The 24,920-nt window shown below is 40.9% G+C and overlaps 1 protein-coding gene and 1 non-coding gene across 2 annotated transcripts in view; one reads left to right on the forward strand and one right to left on the reverse strand.

The window, feature by feature from the left end:
- Positions 1–24,920, forward strand: part of hmcn1 (hemicentin 1) — a 128,680-nt gene that overhangs the window by 54,837 nt on the left and 48,923 nt on the right. Inside the window, exons 20-44 of the mRNA XM_061738756.1 lie at positions 136–248; positions 2,212–2,371; positions 2,891–3,056; positions 4,788–4,915; positions 5,963–6,214; positions 7,146–7,241; positions 7,782–7,976; positions 8,058–8,188; positions 9,400–9,547; positions 9,855–9,981; positions 10,071–10,225; positions 11,418–11,696; positions 13,134–13,415; positions 15,960–16,068; positions 16,152–16,321; positions 16,568–16,722; positions 16,968–17,091; positions 17,196–17,297; positions 18,480–18,641; positions 18,723–18,874; positions 21,112–21,235; positions 22,906–23,081; positions 23,196–23,292; positions 24,206–24,328; positions 24,446–24,601. Of these exons, the coding sequence (XP_061594740.1) occupies positions 136–248; positions 2,212–2,371; positions 2,891–3,056; positions 4,788–4,915; positions 5,963–6,214; positions 7,146–7,241; positions 7,782–7,976; positions 8,058–8,188; positions 9,400–9,547; positions 9,855–9,981; positions 10,071–10,225; positions 11,418–11,696; positions 13,134–13,415; positions 15,960–16,068; positions 16,152–16,321; positions 16,568–16,722; positions 16,968–17,091; positions 17,196–17,297; positions 18,480–18,641; positions 18,723–18,874; positions 21,112–21,235; positions 22,906–23,081; positions 23,196–23,292; positions 24,206–24,328; positions 24,446–24,601 (3,882 nt within the window). The remainder of the gene's footprint in view (positions 1–135; positions 249–2,211; positions 2,372–2,890; positions 3,057–4,787; positions 4,916–5,962; positions 6,215–7,145; positions 7,242–7,781; positions 7,977–8,057; positions 8,189–9,399; positions 9,548–9,854; positions 9,982–10,070; positions 10,226–11,417; positions 11,697–13,133; positions 13,416–15,959; positions 16,069–16,151; positions 16,322–16,567; positions 16,723–16,967; positions 17,092–17,195; positions 17,298–18,479; positions 18,642–18,722; positions 18,875–21,111; positions 21,236–22,905; positions 23,082–23,195; positions 23,293–24,205; positions 24,329–24,445; positions 24,602–24,920) is intronic.
- trnas-aga (transfer RNA serine (anticodon AGA)) lies at positions 14,945–15,026 on the reverse strand. Its single transcript has one exon. It is a non-coding gene; the product is annotated as a tRNA-Ser (tRNA).

Consider the following 24,920-nt stretch of genomic DNA (forward strand, 5'->3'; position numbering starts at 1 on the left):
CACAAGATTTACAACATTCACTCCCGGCTCTGTTGCACAGGAAGTGTAGAACATGAGGATGTGTTATTGCATTCAGAAAATCATGTAAAGACAAACAAACTAAACCTGATTCACATTTTGTTGTTGTGTCCACAGTAATTCCTACTATCCAGCATGGCCCACAAGTATTTAGCACAGTTGAAGGAAAGCCGCTATCGCTACCGTGCCGGGCCCAGGGAGTACCGAGTCCTGACGTCAGCTGGACTAAGGTCTGTATGGATATTACGCCACCGCTCATAAAGGTTACGATTTAGCAATATCTCTTTCCTTAAATGCACCAAATGCACTAAAAAAATGTAGAGAAAATGACTAGACTAGAAAGAAATGCAGGTCAAAGATACAACAGCTAAGATTAAACTAGCAAATGCAAAAACGATGTGACGGTTTTATACATCCAAGAACAGTTTAACTTTAAACGCTGCTGCAGGATGATGACTGTGCAGCTGAGTCTTTTTAGGCGTTGCATATCTCCATATCAGCTCCCAGCAGACTTCACACTCCAACACCTTTTTTAAAACAATCCCTAAAACTTCCACACTGCTGTCTCTAATGTGACCATTTATTTTTAGGTGTGAAGTCCTACTAACATAGTTTATCTCCTCCGACAGGATTGTGCACAGTAGCAGCCACACTCACGGCTTTGTGGTTGTGGGTAGCAAAGACAGCCAACTACACTCTTACGCAGATTGTGGTTATCACCAGTGTTGCTGTACTGAAACACCACAAATGCATGCAGTTATTCATTCACTAGTCATATTATTGGACATGAGCTCAACACCACAAATTTGCAACTTTTTTGTGCTTTTTTTGTTGTTTTTTTTAATTTATCAAAGGTCTGGATTGCTGCATCCTTTCAGTGCAATGTTTACTCCATCAATGGACAGTTTATATTATATAAATACATGGAAAGTGCCCATATGATCCCGTAAGCACGAGCATGTAGTTTCTAGGGCTGGGGATCGATTCGAATGTCAAGAATTGATTCGATTCCGATTCTTAAGAGTCAGAATCGATTATCAAGATTTGATTCGATCCGATTCGATTCGATTCCGATATTGATTTGGGTTAGTGTTATTAAAACAGTTTTTTGAGCTGTTGCATGAATTATATGACTGTAGTTAAGCAAAATATTACTACTAAATTGAGATTAAACAGCAAGTATTGGCAGCTAATGATGCTGTAAGGACCAATCAGCTCCCAGAATGCTGATAGAACTGCTTTCAGAAACATCATGTGGGTCAGAATTACCAAACAGATCCAGGGCAGCAAACAGAGTCAGATGAAATCGGTTTTATTTTTTCCCACATTCCGTTTTTATTTGTTCCTTTTTCGGTCTATTTTGGTTTTTAATTTATGAGAATTTGGTTTTTAGCATTTTTTGCAAATGTAACCCCAAGACAGTAAAGTAATGAAATATAGACAATTTATGCAATTATAACTGAACACTTTAATGTTTTCATACCTTTAAACATATTTAAGGCAAAAACATGGCACCAGTTATTCTCGTGTCCAACAAAACATTCCTTTTTTGGGGATAAACAAAAAAATAACCAAAAGTTGTAATGTAATGATGAGAAAATAATAATACATAAATAAATAGAAAAAAAATAAATAAATCGATCTTTAGACATATGAATCGATTTTTAGGAATTAATATGAGCATCGATTTGGAATTGGGAAATCGATTTTTTCAACACAGGCCTAGTAGTTTCAGCGTCCAAACAGCTCTATGTATTCTATATCTGCATTCACCATTTACAGTAGATATCCACTCTCTTGTGTTCGTGGAAACTTTAACTCTGCATGAACAGTCTCTATAGTCTCTAGTTATGAAAGCCTTGCTGCTGATGTTAACAGGGCGGGAGCGACACGTGCAACAAGACACATCCTGCACCGGCTCTGCAGATGTGTCTGTTCCTCTCTGATTCTTTCCTCATCACTGTTACATCAGGGAAGTCCAGTCAGTCATGCCAGAACCAACAGGACAGGCGACATATGACGCCGTCTTTTGTTTCCCTTTTGGTTTGAGTGACCGGATATGGTTTTATTCACAACACGTTTTATTTTACAGCAGTGTATTGAAACACACCATAAATTTAAGCACTCCTGTTATGAGCTAATGAAGTTGACTGAATGAAATAAACCCCGGCCCTTTCTCCCGCTGCTTTTCAGGGTGGGAAGCTGCTGAACGTGGGTGGTCCAGCTTTCTCCGTGGATACTGATGGCAGCCTCCTCATCACTTCTCCCTCTGGAAATGAGACTGGGGAGTTTGTCTGCACGGCTACCAACGCTGCCGGCTCTGCCTCCAGGAAGGTCCACCTCACAGTCTACGGTAAATGTTCTCGTTAGCTGAAGCCTGGATGAAGTCAGTCGAAAAATAAAGACGCTTTACTTTACCAAGGTATTGATTTGTTTTCCCCGATTAGCAGAATAGATTATCAAAGTTTTTCACGTACTGGAAGTCATATATACTCCCAAAGTCTTCTATCTGTGGTTTAACACATATTTCTTCATGGTTTTGTGTTTTTATTACATTACATCTACATGATAATCTCTGCCTCCTTTACTCTAACAGTCAGCCTTATTGGCTTTAATGAACATCGTGTGCTGGAAGTAGTTTATTCAAGCTGTTAGGTCCGTTAACATCACCAGATGAGATGAAGTACCATCCGGATGTTGTCATGATTGAGCTGAAGACCTTTAGGACATTTTCCTTTTATTTGCATCTGGAGGACTTTAAGTGGAAATTCCTGTTTGACAACCTTTTAGTAATTAAACAAAAACATCACAGATACAAACAAATTTCAAAGCAAAAATGACAAGTGGTTTCTGCTGTGTGTCGACCGACCAGTCCGGCCCAGGTCCAACGGCGGTGGTTCTGGAGGCCGAGCAGAGCCCACGAGGATGTCAGTGATTGAAGGGGAGGATGCTGTTTTACCATGCGATGTCCAGAGTCTCCCGCCTCCCTCCATCAGCTGGGCAAAGGAGAAGCAGCTCATCTCGCCATTCTCTCCCAGGTAAAACACAAACACTCTCATTCATAATCAGTTTTCTTCAAGAAGTGTTGCTTTTATCAAATTCAATCTGAGTGCTTCAACATTAAAAATAGGACTGGGGATCGATTCAAATGTCAAGAATCGATTCGATTCCGATTCTTAAGATTCAGAATCGATTATCAAGATTTGATTCGATCCGATTCGATTCGATTCCGATATTGATTTGGGTTAGTGTTATTAAAACTGTTTTTTGAGCTGTTGCATGAATTATATCACTGTAGTTATGCAAAATATTACTACTAGTATTATATTGAGATTAAACAGCAAGTATTGGCAGCTAATGATGCTGTAAGGACCAATCAGCTCCCAGAATGCTGATAGAACTGCTTTCAGAAACATCTTGGGTCAGAATTACCAAACAGATCCAGGGAGGAAACAGAGACGGATGAAATCTGTTTTATTTTTTCCCTCATTCCGTTTTTATTTGTTCCATTTTCGGTCTATTTTGGTTTTTAATTTTTGAGCATTTGGTTTTTAGCATTTTTTGCAAATGTAACCCCAAGACAGTATATAAAGTAATGAAATATAGACAATTTATGCAATTATAACCTAACACTTTAATGTTTTCATACCTTTAAACATATTTAAAGGCAAAAACATGGCACCAGTTATTCTCATGTCCAACAAAACATTCCTTTTTAGGGGATAAACAAAAAAATAACCAAAAGTTGTAATGTAATGATAAAAAAAAAATGCATAAATAAATAAAAGACAAAAAAAAAAAAAGAAAAAAAATTCGATCTTTAGACATATGGATCGATTTTTAGGAATTTATATGAGAATCGATTTAGAATTGGCAAATCGATTTTTTCAACACAGGCCTAATTAAAAATGCTACTTTTATGGAATTGAACTGAATTGAATATTTTATTATTACATTGTTGTCTAATTTAGATGGTTGCAGTATCAAATTCATAATAATTAAATAGAAAAACTTATTAATATTTGGGTTTCAGAGATGCTCCTTCACATGTAAATTAAACAGACACTGCAATCCTTCCTCCTTTTAGTCTTGCTGGTCCGTCTTCAGTCTCTGTCCGCACATATGAAAGGTTGGTTTAGGGGCAAAATATGTTTGTGCAGCCATGTTTCGACGCGTATAGCACCTAATTCCTAACAGTCCTGCTTTGACTTCATCGGTGCTCCAACCTCTTCCATTTTATGTGCCAGTGATCTCACATTTTCCATGACTTTTCAGTGAAGCAATGTTTTAAAACTTCCTCTCATTTCCTCCCCATTACTTTCCTGACATCTACTCATCCACTCACGTGTATTTTGGGGTCTTTTAAGCATCTCGTTGGGAAAAAATAGAAAAAACTATTTTGTGCTGACTGTAGCTCCGGAGTTAGGATCAGTTTTGTGATCATAGTAGACGTATAAGAGAACCTCATCCCATCTGCGTTGCAGCGCTTTGCTCTCTGTCATCTTTTCATGACCTCAGGGGATAGTTTGTGGTTTTCTAATATGACTTATAAATCATAATTGTCTCTGTGATTTCTTTTATTTACTGTGGCCCTGCCACAGCAACTGTAATTATGGTTGATGGTGGATTAGTGAAAATGACTGCAGTGTCTGTTTACCGTAAGAGCTGAATAAGTCAATGAGTGGAAACAATTATCATGTGAACCAGTGTGCTTTAGCCTGTTTTGTAGCTTGTAATCTTTGTAAGTTCATTGTCCTTGTTCCTCTCAGGCATACCCAGCTTCCCTCCGGGTCCATGAAAATCCTGCAGACAAGAGTGTCAGACTCTGGACTTTATGTCTGCGTTGCCTCCAATATTGCTGGTAACCTCACATTGTCCGTTGAGCTGAATGTTTTGGGTAAGTTTGAAATATAGCCAATCTTAAATTAAAAAATGTAAAAATCAGGATTGATAGAGTTATGAGCTTTTTTTTCGTTCTAAACCCTCTGAATTTAGGTACAATTTTCTGAGTTATTGGTATACATTTTGTATTTGCAGCACTCACAATTACTAAACAGAGGTGCAACTCATATAACACCTTCCTAGTTATGGGCATGCCAAGTAGTGGCAATCGTCCACAATGGCCCAAAGGGCAATGTTGCTAGCATTTTGCTAACAAGCTAAAGTCGCAAAAGTCCCACTGCGCACCAGCGGGTGTACAGCATGACCCCGCTCTGATGTGGAGAAAAAAAATCTCCAAAAAAGAAAACACGCCCGAGAAAACCTTAAAAATGAAGGCGATAAAATAGTATCTAGAAAAGGTTTCCCTTTTCTTATTATTATTCTTATTCCGCACTCTTTTTTCGTCCGTTAATACGGCCCGTTTGATTTTGGACGCTTGTTGCTAGGCAACAGGTTATCGTAGAGACATTGTACAAATGTTCCCCAACTCGGCACGCTGTGGACTTCAACATATTCAAATTTCATGAAGCTGTGATTTAAGGACATTTTATGTCAAAATCCAGGCCAAATGGCCCCATTCATTCGGATGGGGTTTTTTACCATGGTGAAAAAAAAACGATCTGTTAACGTAGCCTGAACCGGAACGTGCACCCATGCATGGCATACATCGTTAGATGCGTCTCCATCGTGCCTCGATGGGCATTACTTTTCTCAGTCAAAAGCGTTACCGTGGCGATGCTAGACGCCAAAAAGCGCGTCCCATTAATAACTATTGGGAGCACAGGAATGAATGCAATACAACCGTCAACACCTCAAACTGACATAGAACCACCCCGAACACAACCACTACAGCCCCAAACCAAAGCAGCGAGAGGGGACGAATGGGCAGTAGGGCATGCCCATATCAAAATTTCCTGAAATGTTCTAGTTGGAAATTCCTGTTTGTCTGTTTGTCATGCTGGTACAGAAAACCTTTAAAAACTCTCTGGCATCTTCCCCACAGTACCTCCCCGAATCCAGCCTGGCCCCAGAGTAATGAAGGTGCAGGTGGGCCACTCAGCCGAGCTGCCCTGTGTGGTGACAGGATCCCCAGAGCCGGCGCTCGCTTGGGCCAAGGACGGTAAAACGTACCTGGCGTCTCCTGATGGCAGCCTGTCGTTGACAAATGTGGGGCTGGATGATGAAGGAACCTACATCTGCACGGCCACCAGCACGGCAGGAAGGGATGAGGCTCAAGTAAAACTGCTAATCCAAGGTTGGTCTGAGAAGATGCTCTGAGGCTTCTCCGTTACAAAATTGTAAAAAAAAAAAAAAAGTAAATATTCACCCAGGGACTTTCTTGGAAGAAAACCAGTAGGCCGAGTGTTACATTCTGGGTTAGACAGATGTTGGCAGCCTTTCCATTGGAAAAAATCACATATATGCTGAAAGGGAGGCAGGACTTGTTTGAGAAAGTTTGGGGACCATTTATTTCTGTTGTTAAAGATGTGTAGGTACCCTGACACTTAAATATTTTTTGGAAAACCTGATTGCAGTTTATTTTGTCTTAGAGCTGTTTTGTGAGTTGTTTTATTTCTAGTGTTTTTTTTTTTGTTTTTTTTTGTGTGTGTGATTGGTTTTTGTTCTTTGTTTTATTATTTATCTATCTGATCATATGACTTAGATATCTGATCATTCTGTCTGCGAGAGTGTTTAATTGTTATTATTGCCTGGAATTGTACTGAATGTACTTTATATAAGATAAGATAAGATAAGAAATCCTTTAATAGTCCCCCAGAGGGGAAATTTCCAGATTACAGCAGCAAAGGGGATAGTGCAAAACACAAGAGGCATCAATATTACACAATAATAATAATAATAAAAAACACTATAAACAGTATATACAATAATAATAAGAAGAAGAAGAAGGAAAATAAAAATACTAGTATACAAAAAGAAAAACAGATGGATATTTACAGAATATATATATAGAATATATATATATGTGATATATATATATATATATATGAATATATATGTGAAAATATGGAAAACGTTAATAAAAACAGTGTTTAAAAAAAAAAAATATTCACCGAGGGAGGGAGCTGAACTGGGGATCGACAAATGCAAGGGCCGCAACCACTCACCAGGGGGCTTTGTTGTGTGTTCAGGTGTATTTGTCACTGAATATGTGTGTTTTCTTCCAGTGCCTCCTGTCGTTGAAGTTCTGGAGCCCCCGTTTAACAGCCCCCTGCAGGAGAGAGTTGCAAACCAGCGAATCGCCTTTCCCTGCCCCGCCAAAGGTGCTTCACATCAGTAATATAATCAGACTTGAGAGAATTTCAAACCAGTGATCTTGAGCATCAAAACCTTTGCTTCAAAAGATTCTAAGAATGCCATTTATAATCTGAAATCCACTTAAAACCTTGTGATTGAGTTTCAGATAGTGCCAGATTTAGTCATGGAAAGCTAGGAAACAAAGGACAAAAGATCTTTTTTTTTCCCTGCAGAAGAGGTCAGAGTGATAGTCAGTCATTGTGATGCCGGGCAATGTGTGTTATCGTGTAGTCTAAACGCTGGGTTGACAGATGAAGCTGGGAGGGTGTCACTAGACTAAACACATGGAGAGACTAAACTATGGCTTATATTCAAAAGAAAGGCTTTGATATTCAGCTGTGAAGGAGCTAAATAAAGACCATACTTGTGTCTGATGATTAATACTTCATGGCTTTCATGGATGGAGGAAAGAAATTAAGGATGCGCCTGTTGACTTTACTAAAAGGTTACATCATTTTCATGTTAGTTCTGCAGAGATACATGAATTAATCTCTTCTCTCCTTCAGGTTTTCCTAAGCCAGTGATTCGCTGGTTGCGTAACGGCCAGGAACTGACGGGCAATGAGCCCGGTGTGTCCATCCTGGAGGACGGGACGTTGCTGATTCTTGACTCCGTCTCACCTCTGGATAACGGGGAGTATGTCTGCACTGCTGCCAATGACGCAGGATCAGCTGAGAAAAAGTACCAGCTCAAAGTTAATGGTGATTAAGCTCTTCGTTACGTAATCCGTGCACACATCAGAGCGTTCCCTGCTTTATTCATCACCTGCAACATCTTTGCAGTGCCCCCCGATTTCCGTGACGGCGAAACGCCAGGAAACCGGTCCGTGGTCCTGAGCCAGCCCATCAGCTTGATGTGTGATGTCACGGGAACTCCGACCCCTGTCATCACCTGGTACAAGGACGGGACTCCTGTAGGTGCAATACCGTTAAATAACCTTTTCATTTAGCCTTTTAATTAAACTTCCTCTGTTTTTAGAATACAGGACTGTCTCAGAAAATTAGAATATTGTGATAAAGTTCTTTATTTTCTGTAATGCAATTAAAAAAACAAAAATGTCATACATTCTGGATTCATTACAAATCAACTGAAATATTGCAAGCCTTTTATTATTTTAATATTGCTGATTATGGCTTACAGTTTAAGATTAAGATTCCCAGAATATTCAAATTTTTTGAGATAGGATATTTGAGTTTTCTTAAGCTGTAAGCCATCATCAGCTATATTAAAATAATAAAAGGCTTGCAATATTTCAGTTGATTTGTAATGAATCCAAAATGTATGACATTTTTGCATTACAGAAAATAGAGGACTTTATCACAATATTCAAATTTTCTGAGACAGTCCTGTATGTGCAAGTATTTATGCTTTAAAAGACAAATAAACAAATCAAATTTGCATCCTGAGTCACGCGCAGCCCTGTAATTGACCATAACCCCACACTTAACCTCTCGCCATGGTCCGATGAAAGGACGAGGTTGCATTGTTTTTAAAGAAATGGGAATTATAAAGCCCTTTCCTTTCATCCGTTAATGAAAGCAGTCATAAAAACAAAATAAGCTCTGATCACAGGGTGCGCCATCCAAGAAAACAGACTTTAAAACCAGTGTATGTTCACTGTGTGCAGTAAAAACCAAGCAGAGCAGCTCCGGTTCCAGCTCGTCACTTTAATGGTGCTTTAATGACACCATGATCATGATGAACAGATTGATGCAGATGCAGCAGAAGACGCACTTCTGTAATATCCAAGTCACTTGGAGTTCTCCTGGCGTCAGTGTACATCTTTCCTGCCAGACACATGGGAAATTCAGAGCCTGTACTTTAATCTGCTAATTATGAGCAATTTAAATCAAGACGATTTTTTTTCCCTGAATGTTTTTGGCTCTGAGAAGCTTTTGAACGCGTTTCATGTTTTCTGTACTTTCCCCTGCATCTGAATAAGTCTTTGTTTCCCTGTCGCTGTTTTTCAAATCTGCCTGGCTTCGTAAGCTGCAGCTTTTTACATTTAGACGTTATTATCGTGATGTCTTGCAGTCTTTTCCGGGTAATTACATGTCAGGCAGCATTTTCTAAATGACCAGTCGAGGCGTTGCGCTGAATCGATGTATTTGTCTTGATCGACAGGTAGCTGCCGGCAACGGCATCCAGATCCTCAACGCGGGAAAGACCCTGAGACTACTGAAGGCAGACACGGCGGACGCAGGCAGCTACAGCTGCAAAGCCGCCAACGTTGCAGGCGACACAGAGAGAGACTTTTTTGTGGATGTGCTGGGTGAGACTAATGTATACTTTTACACCTGGCAGACTATAATCAGGCGCTTTGCTGTGATCTAATCCACAATTTTCACCTGAGTTGATCTACTGCGCAGGAACACACAGAAAGATAGCATCCTCAATAACTGACTTTTGATATTATTTATGGATGCATATAAACTACTAAGGAGATCTATACAATTAAAGCTGATTAATCAATTCAAATACGGAAGCTTTATCAATTCAAGCGAAGGAGCCACTCGTGGAAATACAGAACCCACGGTTTGTCATACATTTTCCTGATTAAATTATGTTTTTTGCCACAGTCCCACCAACAATCACAGACTCAGGCTCTCCACAAGATATTTCTGTGACTCTCAAGCAAGCGATCACTCTTGAGTGCAAAGCGCAAGGGTCCCCCTTTCCCACAATCCAGTGGTACAAGGACAGAAAGTAAGTGTCTTGTGAAGAAATCGAGTAAGAAACCGCACATTTTCTAATTTACTAATTACTGTCCTCCTCATTTTTTTACTCCTCTCCAGGCCGGTGTTTCTCGGCGACCCCAATCTGGAGGTCTCCAGAAGGGGTCAGCTTCTGAAGATAAAAAGTGCCCGTCTTGGAGATCAGGCTCGATATCAGTGCAGTGTAACCAATGCGGCGGGAAAAGAGTCCCGGGACTTCAACCTCAGTGTTCATGGTGAGAAAGTGTTTACATAAATTCAGAGCAGTTAAGTAATACGGTGCATTTGGACCATTTTGAGATAAAGCTGCAAATTTGCAAGAATAAAAACCTGTTCCTATATGATTTAATACAATTAATTTTGTCCGTGGCTTTACAATTTAAAGGGGACCTATTATGAAAAACACATTTTCTCTTGCTTTAACATATATAAAGTGGTCTCCCCTCAGCCTGCCAACTCAAAGAAGGAGGAAAGCAACCAAATTCTGCAGTGTCTGTACAGCCGCTCGGATGAGCCCAGTGTGATGTGCCTTCTACGAGCCGTTCAGATTCTGCTCCCGTCGTTACGTAACGACGGGAGCGATTTACATAGGTTGGCCTCCGATGCATGAAACCACGCCCACAACTAACTCCGCCGGCCGGAGCTTCCGCCATTTTTTCGTAGTGGTGTATCGCGTCATTCAGGCAGCCAATCAGCACAGTGCCTCATTATCATAGCCCCGCCCACTCAGAATCCTGCATAGATAATGAGCTTAGAGAATGGGATGATAAAGACATGGTTTAGAGGCTGAATTTCTAATTTATTTAGCAAAAACAATCAAAAGCTTGTTTTTAAGACATTCAGGGCCCGTTTAAAATAGGTATTAGATGCCATAATAGGTCCCCTTTAACTTGCTGATTCTTTTCGTCGGACAAGAATATTTAGTTGTTTTTTTTTTGTTACCTGACATGTTTCGGGGGATTACTTACTTACACTACACAAGATGGTGTACTGTATGTGTGTCCCGCCAATTTATAAGCTGATGTTAAAAGGAGGCGTGACTCACCTGTCAGATTGACACGTATTTAAAAACCTAAATATTCTTGTCCGAAGAAAAAAATCAGCAAGTTAAAGCGGTTCCTATATTTTAATGTGAAAGAAGTCAGTTTCATCACTTCACTGCTACTTGAACCAACATAAGCTGCACCAAAATCAACAGTTTACTTTTTTTCTAAATATAAACATGTATTTTGAAAGTGTATGGGGGAAGGATCATGCCTCAGATAAGCATGACTGTGCTTGATCCGAAAGTCAAAGTTGTGGATCTATAAACATCCAAATTTCTGAGTTTCTTTCTTTTTGGAGGCTTTTTTCGTTTAGTTTGATGTTTTTCTTCTTTTTTTACTCAGACGGCCCTAAGACTGTTTTATTTTTGTCCTGTTGCTCCAGTGCCCCCGTCCATAAAAGGAGGCAACTCAACCACGGAGGTGACGGCACTGCTGGACACCATGGTAACGCTGGAGTGTGAGGCGCGCGGGGTGCCGCTCCCTGCCATCACCTGGTACCGAAAAGGAGAGGTCGTCTTGTCCACCCGACAGACGCAGTATGCAGACCGAGGCCGCTTCCTGAAGATCCCTCGGGTGCAGGCGTCCGATGCCGGCCAGTACATCTGCAAGGTGACCAGTGTGGCCGGGAGCGCTGAGAAGAGCTACGAGCTGGATGTTTACCGTAAGAGTCTCTTATCTCACGTCTAATTTAGTTTCATGTACATATTTGTAATGTGCTTTCTGTGTATTCCTTCTATTATGGGCCCGAGCACTGACAGTGCAAAGGCCCTATTGTATCTGTAGGAGTTCTCATTTTTATTTTCCTCGTTTTTATTTTTCTTCCGACGAAATGAGGGCCTTTTTTCCCCCTAAACGTGCCCTAAAAGTCACCAAATTTTGCACGCAAGCCAGGCCTGGCGAAAAATTTGATATTTCATGGTTTGCATTTAGGGGCGTGGCCTAATGGCTCAACAGCGCCCCCTAGAAAACTTCGTGCCTCAAGCCCCACAATACGGTTTGACGTACATGCACGAAAATAGGTACACAACTGTATCATGTCGCACCTTAAAGAAAAGTCTCTTGGCACCATGGCCGAAACCAAACAGGAAGTCGGCCATTTTGAATTAATCGTGTCATTTTGGCGCAATTTATGCCATTTCTTCAGCCGTTAATGCGGCCCGAACCGTAACGTGCACCCAGGTGTGTTATACATCAAAATGTGCGTCTCCATCCTGCGACGATGCGCATTACTTTTCTTAGTCAAAAGCGGTACCGTGGCGACGATAGACGCCAAAAAGCGCGTCCCCCGTTCATCTGATTAGTCCATATTTCATAGTTCCTACTTTCTGCCATAACTTTTGAATGGTTTGACATAAAGAGTTGTGGGTGGTGTCATCGGACTCGGTTTTGAGTCCTTGAACATAATTTGTGCAAATTAGCCCCGCCTTTTCTTCTGATTTGTCGAAATCTAATAGTTCCTATTTTCTGCCATAACCTTTGAATGGTTTGACATAAAGACTCGTGGGTGGTGTCATCGGACTTAGTTTTGAGTCCTTGACCTTAATTGGTGCCAATTGCACGCGCGAGGGCCCGTTCATCGCTACTTGCAGCTTTAATTCTCTTTTATTATCGCTATTTCCTTTTATCTAACCAGGAAATCTGTAATTGATTCATTCAGTCATGTAACAAAAATTTAAAGACAGTTATTATAGGAAATCAGTTGAAGAGCTTATATATTATCATCAATGATTAATCCCATGTGTCGGAGTCATGTGAGGAAAGTTTTTTGGATCAAATCAGGCGTTTAAAAAGCTTAAAATAAGGAATTCTTGGAATAAAAGTCATCTTTTTGATGTTGGTTAGTAAGTTAAAGGTTATTATTGTTTGAACTTGAGCTGTTCATTTGGGTTTACTCAGAAAACAGCAGTCATGGATAATTCTGAGCAGCTGTGCATGTTTGAAAGATAATATTTAGGATACATCTTTGATGTGCATCACATGTATGGGCACAAAGATGTACGAAGGCAGTTTTACATTTCACTGTGTCAGATCTAAAAAAAAAAACATGTCATACATGAAAGCATTTAGTTCTCGTTCTTCTCGGGCGTTTTTCCCGCAGTGCCTCCTAGCATCGCAGGGGAGGAGGACGGGCCCACAGAGAGGAAAGTGATCCTCAATAAACCTCTGATCCTGGAGTGTGAGGCGACGGGACACCCTCCACCCACCCTCACCTGGCTGAAGGACGGAGTTCCTGTCCGTGACGGGGAAAGTGTCCGTGTGCTCGAGCAGGGGAGAAAAATAGAAATCCCTTCAGCTACTGTCTCAGACTCTGGACGCTACATCTGCGTGGCCACGAGCATCGCAGGAGACAAGGAGGTGAAATATGACATCAAAGTTTTAGGTAAGAAACAAAACAAAACAAAAAATTGGTTCATTTTCTGGAAATTATGCAGTCATGGTGCATTGGTTTATTCTTTCATTACAGCCATTAGACCCATCTATAGTTTTTCAAAATGCTTTATTTCCTTTAAAACTTTGCACATGATCATGTGTCTAAGGTTGACATGCTGTCATGCTGTCTGGCCCGCTGTTATTTCTTTACTGTATTCAAATTCAGTTCAGATTCAAAAATACTTTATTTATCCCCAAAGGGAAATTAATTGTTGGCCGTAGTTAGGATTTGAGTCTCTTCAGAGAATCATGGTAGAGGTTTATAGCTGCAGGCAGGAAGGATCTCCTGTAGCCGTCTGTGTTGCAGAAGATCTGAAGAACCTCTGACTGAAAACACTGATGCTGAACCACTGATCATCATCCGTGATCTTGTTCATGTTTCATGCTTGTTCATGTGTTGATCTTCTTCAGTTTATAAAGTATCCTCCTTCACGCCATCAGCTCCAGAGGCTTCAGATTCATCATCAGAATAGAGCCAGCCTTCTTTATCAACTAATTCAGTCTCTCAGATGTGACTGAACTCTCCACAACAGACTTATAGAAAACTTTCAACATCTTGCTGCAAACGCTGAAGGACCTAAGCTTCCTTAAGAAGTAAAGCCTGCTCTCTCCTTTATTACAAACAGCATCAGTGTTGTATCTCCAGTCCAGTCTGTTATCCAGGTCAACAGGGAGGTATTTCTCCTCCTCCACCACCTCCACTTCTTCTCCCATCATCTCCTTTGTCTTGTCCACATTCAAGATGAGATGATTGTTCCCAGACCAGGCCACAAAGCAGTCCACGAGATCTTTGTACTCAGTCTGTTGTCCATCGCTGATACTTATCCCACAACTGCAGAGCCGTCTGAGCATTTCTGCAGGTGACACGACTCCGACTCGTACTGGAAGTCTGATGTGTGCAGGGTAAAGAGGAATGGTGAGAGTACCGTGGTGCTCCTGTGCTGCTGACCACCGGGTCAGAAACACGAGCAAACTGTGGTCGGTTTGTCAGGTAGTCAGTAATCCAGGTGACTGTGGAGGCGTCCACCTGTGTCTTCTGGAGTTTATACATTGTAATGCAGGCTGGATGGTGTTAAATACAGTGGAGGAATCAAAAAACATTATTCTCACAATACTGCCTGCTTTGTCCGGATGACTGTATTCGTTAAAGTATCTGGTATTTATATTTTAAAAAAGGGGGGAAAAGTCTGTTACCATAGAGTCTAAAACCTGTAATTTTCACAAATGCATCAAGAATATTTGATGCAAACAAATAAAAATACATCGGACAGAAAACATAATTTAAATCTATATTTCTTAGATCAACACTTTCAGCTTCTCAGACAGTGAATCAGTGATTTCCATCTGGTCTTGAAACAAGAGCTGTCTAACTGCACCTTTGCCACGGTGCTGCTCCTATGCAAGCAAACCTCAGACAACTGCAGTCCTCTGTGTTCGGTTTACTAATGAGCAAATCTGACAGCTGGAAAGAAAAAGTGCCGTTGTCGGCAGGATTCGAACCTGCGCGGGGAGACCCCAATGGATTTCTAGTCCATCGCCTTAACCACTCGGCCACGACAACATGCACACAGCGTCCCTCCCAGCGGCTGTCAGCTGAAGCGGCATTCTTCATGGGAACCTGACACCTGCCCCACTTGGCTGTGACGGTGCAGATCTGAGCCACACGGGAACCTCACAAACACTAGGAAATTTTTTAAAGGGCTGAATCTGGAGTAGATGTTATCTAACTGCTTCATTTCACCAGAGGTGTCAAGTAACAAAGTACAAATACTTTGTTACCTTACTTAAGTAGAAATTTTGGTTATCTATACTTCACTGGAGTATTTATTTTTCAGACGACTTTTTACTTTTACTCCTTACATTTTCACGCAATTATCTGTACTTTTTACTCCTTACATTTTAAAAACAGCTTTGTTATTCTATTTCATTTCGGCCTTTTAAAAAAAAACTATCCAGTTAAATTGCGCTGTCCGGATAGAGTGAATTTGGTTGTGGTTGTTTCAGATGTTCTTGTCCAGTTTTGTTCTTACATCCGTTCCCTCAGATTCCTGCAACTAAACTTGGATGTACATTCCAATAAAGGTTAGGATAAATGATAACATGCCTCTGAAGTTTGACTTTTTGCACCATTACAATACTTATAGGTAACTAGTCATCATATCTTCTGCTTTCTGAAACACATGTTAATGCTCAATAGTACACATATATGGTTCTTTAATATATTTGCATTATACTAAGATACATTCATTTTCAATGGCTTTTGTCCTTAATGGCTTTTTTTCCCCCTTACATTACTTTTACTTTTATACTTAAAGTAGTTTTGAATCCAGTACTTTTATACTTTTACTTGAGTAAAAAACTTGAGTTGATACTTCAACTTCTACAGGAGTATTTTTAAACTCTAGTATCTATACTTCTACCTGAGTAATGAATGTGAATACTTTTGACACCTCTGCATTTCACAGACTCTTTATGTTGTTTTTTCCACTTCTAGTTCCTCCGGTTATTGATGGAGCTGATGACGTAACAGACAGCACGGTCATAGTCGACAGCCCTCTGGAGCTGGAGTGTCACGCCACGGGAACCCCTGCCCCCGTCATCACGTATGATATCCCTCTAATGCTAACACATAAAAAATGTAGACAGTCATGGACACAGTCACTGTAGAAAACAACTTCTCTTCCAGGTGGTTTAAGGACGGCAAGCCGCTGAGGCAGGGTGAAGGGCTGCGGATTACGCCCAGCGGCAGGCGACTGCTCATCTCCCGAGCTCAGGTCTCTGACACGGCTCGCTTCCAGTGTGTGGCCACGAATGAGGCTGGAGACTACGAGAGGGACTTCAATGTGGTAGTCCAAGGTAATAAAGGAAATGCTTCATCTAAAAAGTTTCCCATATGTTCTGAATGTGATTTAAGTCTTGCTAGTTTTGAATATGTAGGAATATGTGTCTCTTTTTTTAACATTTACTCTAAATACAAGCTGCAGAAAGCTTCTTCTGTGGGTAAATACCTTAATTTGCTCATTTAAGCATTTTCTTTTATCAATTGTTAAGGTTTTTTGTGTTTTTTCTAAGAGTACAGTTGTGTTTGTTACACCCCTGCAGTTCCCCCGTCCATCCGTATGACTGGGTCTGCAGAACGTTCGGTGGTTCTGCACAAGTCCGTCACGCTGGAGTGCATCTCAGCCGGCATCCCTCTCCCCAGTATTACCTGGCTGAAGGACGGCCGGCCTGTCGACACGTCAAAGGAGAACCTTAAGGTTAGTCCCTCATCGTTAAACATTTCACATCTTCCAGCAAATCATACATGCATTTTCCTTCATTCATGCATAAAAACTGTTAGTTAGTGTTTACTTTCATCCATCTTTTGTCTTTTTTTAAAAGTGTTTTTTTAAATACTTTCAAAGACTCTTATCTGTCATTTATATATTTCCTGGCTTGTTAAGTATACTTTTAATCACCGGTTTGAATTCTGTGTGTGTTCCTGTGTCTGTAACCACCAAAGCTGCAGTCGGCAGGCAGAATGCTCAAGATCACAAACTCCAGACTGGAGGATTCTGGGAGATACACCTGCCTGGCCACCAGTGCTGCCGGTGAAGCGCAGCAGCATATTCAACTTAGTGTCCATGGTAACCAACGCCCGCTCTCTTCCTTCTGCTAAAATGAGACCGGGGGTGAAGATCTGTCAACATCATGCAATGAATTCCTCTTCTTGTGTGTCTCTGTTCCTCAGAGCCTCCCAGGATTCCTTCCTCTGGAGAGATCATCAACAAAAACGTCCTGTCAGGCTTTTCCGTTGAGCTTGAGTGCAAAGCGACTGGCACCCCGTTACCTGGTGAGACCGATCCTCCGTCCTGCTCACTCACAGCCTCCAGAGCGCATCGTGCTCTCACAGCTGGACTTTAACGGTTGAAGGAAAAGCAGAAGAGTAATCCGGCTCGAGTCTCTGCATGTAGATTCATTTTCATCGCACTCCTTTGATCAGAAATGAATTAGAGCAGGTGTTATGCTATCTGTGATGCAATGACATCATTTATTTGTTTATTAAGGATCCCCATTAGCTGGTGCCATAGCAGCCAGCTAGTCTTCCTGGGGTCCGCAACACATCACAATCAAAAAGCACACAAAACAAAAATACAAAAATAAAAGCCAAAACAATACATACAATAGATAATAGACAAACCCGTCATCTAAAACAAATCATATCTACAACACACCAAACAGATGAAATTACTGTCTTAAATAGACTAAGTTTCCTCTTAGAAATTGATTTACTGATAATACAGCAGAGATACTGAGGTAGATAATTCCAGAGAGACATTGACCTGTAGATAAAAGAACGTTATTAAGCAATTGTTTTTGAACGAAGCAATACAAGCAGACCATTACTGGACCCTCTAGTGTTATGATCATGAATGGTATTGGTAAAAAACAACCTGTTCAAACAAAAAAACTGGAGTTTTACTACTAGTGACCAATTTAAACATCACAGATGCATTATAAGTATAGATAACATCTGTGGGTATTTAGGTCAGATATTTGAAGTACAAGTTGTGGAGAGTAGAGGGACGTACTGTATATGACTTTAAAGGAGCTTGAGGCCGGATTGAGGCAGAATTTATGACAATAATTCATATACGTTTTAAGTTTTCTAGTAATAATGTCAGATGAAGCGTTCCAAACCCAAAAGAATGAGCCCTCTAGTGTATCTCTCCGTTGCCTTGAACAGGCTGTGTGCTGCAAAATGTGCTGCAATTCGGGCCCAAATTTCCCGCGCTGGGCTGCGGATGTGACGTCACATGACGCTGCATGCACGTTCTCCCCGTTCTCCCCTGCCGGCTTCACTGTTGGCTGCAGTACCCCCAACGGCCGTCGTGGTGAAGGGTGGCGCTAGAGAGTCTCATTTCTTAAAAGGAGCCTCAAGCTCCGTTAAATAGGGGCATCATGTGTCATTTATTTTCTGAGTTTTATAGTCCGTGTTTCATGTAAAGATGTCTGCTCTATCTCTACACCACAGCTGTCACTTGGTACAAAGATGGCCGGCCTCTGACCACAGCGGTGAAGCAGGGTCAGCCGCTGGAGATTGAGCGGGCACAACTGTCCGATGCTGGAATGTACAGATGTCAAGCTGTCAACATTGCTGGAGTCGCGGAGATACTTTACAGCCTTCAGGTGTTTGGTGGGTTTGTTTTTGCTGATTTAGCTGAAGTTTGCTGATCCTGAATGTCCCTTCGGTGTGATAACCAGCCTAATCTTGCAGTGCCCCCGGTCATCTCCAGCCGAGGCGGTACGGTAACCGTGGTGGTGAATGAGGCTGCCAGGCTCGAGTGCGAGGCCTCCGGCGTTCCTGCGCCGAGTCTCACGTGGCTCAAAGACGGCAGCCCCGTGGCGAGCGTTTCACATGGCACACAGGTGCGTCTCTGAAGTTACCCGTCCGTTCGTGCTCAGACTGAATGATGAGATTATTTCACTCTGTTCAGATCAACTCAAGACCGTACACATGCTATTCCCATCCTCTAGCACAGTGATTCTCAACCCAGGGTCCGCACACCCCTAGTGGTCAGGGGTGTAATTGCAAGGGGTCCATGAGTCCGTTATATTAAAAAAAATATATTTAAAAAAAGTTCCTCTGAGATTTTTAGAAATAGATTATTATTTTACTCAAATGTAACCAAGACCTTTATCTACCTAAACTACAAAAGATAACATGACTCTTCTTTTCTCTTTCTCAATCATCTGTCGTGGTGTGGTTGGAGTAGGACCCAGATGCAGGAGAGATGCAGGAGTTCCAAAAACTGTGATTTATTTAACTTGAACAAAACCCAAGTGCTGCTGAGCAGGATACAAAAAAGCCAGAACTCATACAAGAACCAAAAACTACAAAAACCCTGGAAGACATGGAAAAACACAGAGGGAGGAAACAGTACAGACCAGCAGGGAGCAAGGGAAAGACAAGAGCAGATATAAAGAAGGGTTAGCGAGACACAGGTGCAGACGATCAGGGCCGATGGAAAACACGAAGGTCAAACCAAAGATATTCTAAGATCACGCATTACGGTTTCTGCCTATGGTATGAAATGGTAAATGGCTCCTAAGTGGGCGTGGTCGCCCCTCTCCCCACATCGTTTAGGAAGTGTTGTGAACGTGTCTGTGTGTGTGGATACAACATACAACACTAGATACAGTACAACGTTAATATTTGCGCCTTATTTTGCCGCTCGTTTTTTTTTTATCTGCTACCTTAAAGGAGCTTGAGGCCGGATTGTGGCAAGATTTATGAAAAAAATCCGTATACATTTTAAGTTTTCTAGTAATAATGTCAGATGAAGCGTTCCAAACCCAAAAGAATGAGCCCTCTAGTGTATCTCTCCTTTGCCTTGAACAGGCTGTGTGCTGCAAAATGTGCAGCAATTCGGTCCCGAATTTCCCGCGCTGGGCTGTGGATGTGACGTCACATGACGCTGCATGTGCGTTCTCCCCGTTCTCCCGTGCCGGCTTCACTGTTGGCTGTAGTACCCCCAACGGCCGTCGTGGTGAAGGGTGGCGCTAGAGAGTCTCATTTCTTAAAAGGAGCCTCAAGCTCCTTTAATATCTGATATCAACCCAGTACAAGATCATCGGATCAGTCTAATATTCTTTTTTTCCCTTCCAAAAAGACTTCAATAATAACAATAACAGTATTATTAAGCAAAGAAGCAAGTTTTATTTTAGTTTTAAATTTCAGTTGGGTTGGGTTCCGATGGGAAAACGACGTTGGCAGTTCTGCAGTTACCGACGACTCTGCATCTCTGAATCACCACCAGAGAGGAGAGCTATGAGCCAAATCTCACGAGTGTGTTGCTCAGACAGAGACAGGTCTCAAACAAAGTTCATTTTCTCCTAATTTGTCAGTTTGAAAATTGCCATTTTGGTGTCAGAATGTTCAGAAGGTTTGTGGCTTTTGAAAAATGGGTCCCATATTTACTTAGGTTACTATGGGGCGAAGGAATTGGTAATAATCTGTGCTCACGTTCACTTTTCCCATAGGACTCAATAGACTCAGGACCTGCTGTTAGTCTCCTAAAGGGGCGGGGGAGTGGGGAAACCCACGTGACACAGATACAGGAAACTGAACCGTAGTGGGGTGTCTTGTTTCAAATAAAACGTCTCTGGTCAAACCAGAACTCAAACACAAAGACACGGGCTTCAAAATAAAACAGGAAGTGTCAAACCCTGACATCATCATTCATTGTATTTTCATAAGACATGTTGCACCCGTATGCATTGAAAGGATGCTGCATAAATATCCTGTTTTGTTACATTTTTCTACCAAGGAGCTGTTGCTGATTTATGATTTTTTTTGTTATGAAAATTCCATATTTGCTTTAAAGAGTGAATAAATAAATGCAACAATACAATTTAAAAAGCAATGTCTGCTGTTTCTGGGGAACAGGGGGTCCTCAGAGTTGACCAAAAATTTGCAGGGGGTTCAGGACCCCAAAAAGGTTGAGAACCACTGCTCTAGCACTATCATGGAATAGGTTTTAGTTGGTCCCCTCAAGTTGTTATTTCTGCGTCGGTTCATGTGGATTCCTGTCCTGGGCTCATGAAGTCTGTGTTTTTACATAGACGGTGCTGTGAGCTCCTCTTACATCTGCTTGCTCTTGCAGGTGTTGTCCGGTGGCAGAGTCTTGTCTATAAACAGCGCGCAGGTGAGCGACACCGCCAGATACACCTGCGTGGCAGTCAACGCCGGAGGAGAGACACAGAGAGAATATGACCTGAGGGTTTACGGTGAGAAAAACTATTTCCTTTAATAAATACACGTACACATTAGTGACGTTCGATACCAACGATTTCCTTTCCGATCCGATATTGAGTAAAATTCAGGCTGGTAACAGTGATACCGATTCAATACCGATACATTGTGCAAATACACTAAATCTAAAAAAAATTGTGTATTTTAGATAGTTTAAGAAAAAACATCAGTCACTTATTTAGCTATTTATTTTAAAGTCAGAAGTATACTGAGGTAGCATCCTCATTCACAATATAGCCGAGCTGTTACAATAAGAGAAAAGTGTTTGAAAAAGGTAAAAAAAAAAAACCCTAAGTAAAATAATAAAGCCATTGAAATAAATAAGAGAATAATATACAAAAATAAGAACTACTATAAAAATGAAAGTGAAAAAAAGTTGTTCCTCCCAGCAGTGTGTCATTTAGACAAAATCTGAATAGTTTAGTTACTTTCCACCATATTCCTGTTAATGCTATAAATCACCACAAAGGACGGAAGTATCAAAAGTATCAATATTTTAGTTTGAGAAGCGATTTTAGAGCATAAACATCTGGTATCGGAAGTATTCATCACTAGTACACATAAATCCTCACTGTTCAAAAGCAGGAACTATTGGTAGTTTCTACTTGCTTTAAACCAGAACGTGTTATGTCCCATTGTAGGAAAAACTGTGTTTGCTTGTAGACGCTTGACACACTGAAAGCACGTCCATCAAAATGAATACCAGTTGTGCAACTTTTAGCCAAATAATTTTAGCCAAAAAATTTTTATTAAATAAAACATTCAAAAAATCTGAATTAAATGATGTCAATTATCAATGAAGACTTAAATAGATCTTTGACAGCATTAGAAAATATAAAACAGTAAAAAATAAACAGTAACATTCTGCAACTTTTACTTTCACCAGCAAAAACAAACATGTTCATGTAGAAGTTAAAAGCTTTGACTTAAGTTTGAGAAAACCTCGTCAGTTTCCCACATGGAGCTGAGATTTTCCAACTATTCAGCTGAAGACCTAATTTTCTTTTCCACAAACACTTTGCCCCTGTCAGCACAATTAAACACAAGTTAGTTACTAAGTTATTTACTAGAGCAGGTCGGATCTGCCTAATGAGGGGCTCTTATACAACAGCGATGGAGAGGCTCAAACATCTCCATCACAAACATCGAACCCCTGTCATTTATGGGCTGGAGGATTCCTAAGGTGATGTTTCCCAGATGTCACGATGTCTTTCTCAATGCGTTTGCCTTTCTTAGGCTTAAATATGTGTGCTTTGGTCCAAGAAAAGCACAGAGACATATCTTATTTAAGCATTTTAAGCATTTAAGCTCATCTTTATGATCAGCAACGGCTCTGCGTCTGTAAGGTTTACAGTCTCCAAATAAAAACAAATGTCAAGCTGGCTCCATCGAGCTGCTTTTGCACACTTTAAAATGAGTGATTAAGAACAAGCGCCGAACATTTCAGAAAGTAATTACTCTGTTTATTTGTGGGGTAACCTGCAAGAAGCGTGACCGAGCAGAGCAAACTTCACATACACCGGCTTGTAATGTAAAAGGGGATCAAACCTTTCACACAGAACATTTCACGTCACCGAAGCTGCTTTCACTCTGAGAGCTAATATTGTATCAGAGGTATTTAAAGGTGTCTTCATTGCTGCCTCAGTGCCTCCGAACATCAAGGGAGAAGAGGTGAACGCCACGGTGATGCTTGGTCGTCCAGTGGAGCTGCTCTGCCAGAGCGACGCCATCCCTCCCCCTAGACTCTCCTGGCGCAAAGACGGACGCCCCCTCTTTAAGAAGCCCGGTCTCACCGTCTCTACTGACGGTAGTTTCCTCAAGGTAGTATATATAAAAGGGTTATATGGTCAACTGGCACACCTTGATGTTCTCATTGTAGTCAACGTATCCATATCGATGATGACATCTTTGCTTTTTGCTAAATTGGATCTGTAGGTTGACAGCGCCCAGGTGCAGGACTCGGGGAGATATACCTGTGAAGCCATCAATATAGCTGGAAAAACAGAGAAGAATTACAATCTCAACGTATGGGGTAAGTGCAACCAGTACTCGAGTTGAGGTGGGATGAGGGGGGATGGCATCCCCCCTGAAATAAAAACGGTCAAAATCACCCCCCCTGTAAAACTGCCGTCCCCCCTTTCCATCCCTTATGTCATTTCATCAATGAATGTTTTACTGCTATTTCAACATTTAGAGTCATCACCATAAAAATAAGTTATTTGACAATTTTCACCTGTTTCAAGTAAATTTTCACTTGAAATAAGTAGGAAAAATCTGCCAGTGGAACAAGATTTATCTTCTCATTACAAGCAATAAAATCTTGTTCCACATGCAGATTTTTCTACTTATTTTAAGTGAAAATCTACTTGAAACAGGTGAAAATTGTTGTTTTTTCCAGTGATGAGTCTTGTTTTAAGTGTAATGACATTTTTTTTACTAAAATGAGACATTTTAACTAGAAAGAGTTAAGATTGTGAGTTAAGATTTTGAGTTTTTGCAGTGATCCATTTTACTTATCCTGTGAAGGACAGAGTCATATTGATAAGTTCAGAAAACTGTTTTAATTGTTGTGTTTTGATGTATTTGATGTAAGCCCAGTGGATATTTAAAGCTTACAGAAGGCTGCATTTAACTGCTGCTATGTCATTCCTGCAGTATTTCTGCAGGTGTTTTGGTCAGTGCTATTATTTGTAATATATTAAATTATTTGTAATCAGCACAACTCGAGTACAAGTGCAACTGTAACTGCCCTGGCATTTTCTAAGAAGTTAATTTTGACTAAAGGAAAAAAAGCTCTTAAATGTGCATCTGGATATATGTGGAGTATTAACAAAGCTGAGAGAATACCACTTACTATGCTTAAGTCCATAAATTCCAGTAAAATTGTGACGTTGTCATGTAATGTGACGTGAGTGCCCCCTGTTGGTGGGATGTTGTCATTGCAGTGACTCCCAGTATCCGCGGCTCGGACGAGGTTTCTTCTCTGACTGTGATTGAGGGAGGTCTCATCACTCTGGTGTGTGAATCCAGCGGCATACCGCCTCCCACCCTGACATGGACCAAAGATGGTATGTGTTTGTAAGGGGCATTTAAAAAAAAATAGAAGTGGAAATACTGTAGAGATTCTGTAAGGATGCTTTAACTCAGCACTAACCTCTCAGGAACATGCTTTCTGAATCTTTAAGGTTCTGAACTTAAGTCAGATCAGAGACTGAGGATTTTGTCGGGAGGCCGTCAGCTGCAGATCTCCAGCGCAGAGAGGACAGATGCAGCCTCTTACACGTGCACAGCCTCCAGTGCAGCCGGCACCACCTCTAAAGAGTACAGCCTTCAGGTGTATGGTACGTGTACGACGTCAAATCATCTCATGATGAAAGTAACCTTTTTCTTGTTTTATTTCAGGACAGGGAAAAAAAATCAGATTAAGGGTGGAAAAATTACTAAAATCCTGATTTTATACAGGACTGTCTCAGAAAATTAGAATATTGTGATAAAGTTCTTTATTTTCTGTAATGCAATTAAAAAAACAAAAATGTCATACATTCTGGATTCATTACAAATCAACTGAAATATTGCAAGTCTTTTATGATTTTAATATTGCTGATTATGGCTTACAGTTTAAGATTAAGATTCCCAGAATATTCAAATTTTTTGAGATAG

The sequence above is a fragment of the Cololabis saira genome, chromosome 13 (genome assembly GCF_033807715.1).
Source record: "Cololabis saira isolate AMF1-May2022 chromosome 13, fColSai1.1, whole genome shotgun sequence".
NCBI lineage: Eukaryota > Metazoa > Chordata > Actinopteri > Beloniformes > Belonidae > Cololabis > Cololabis saira.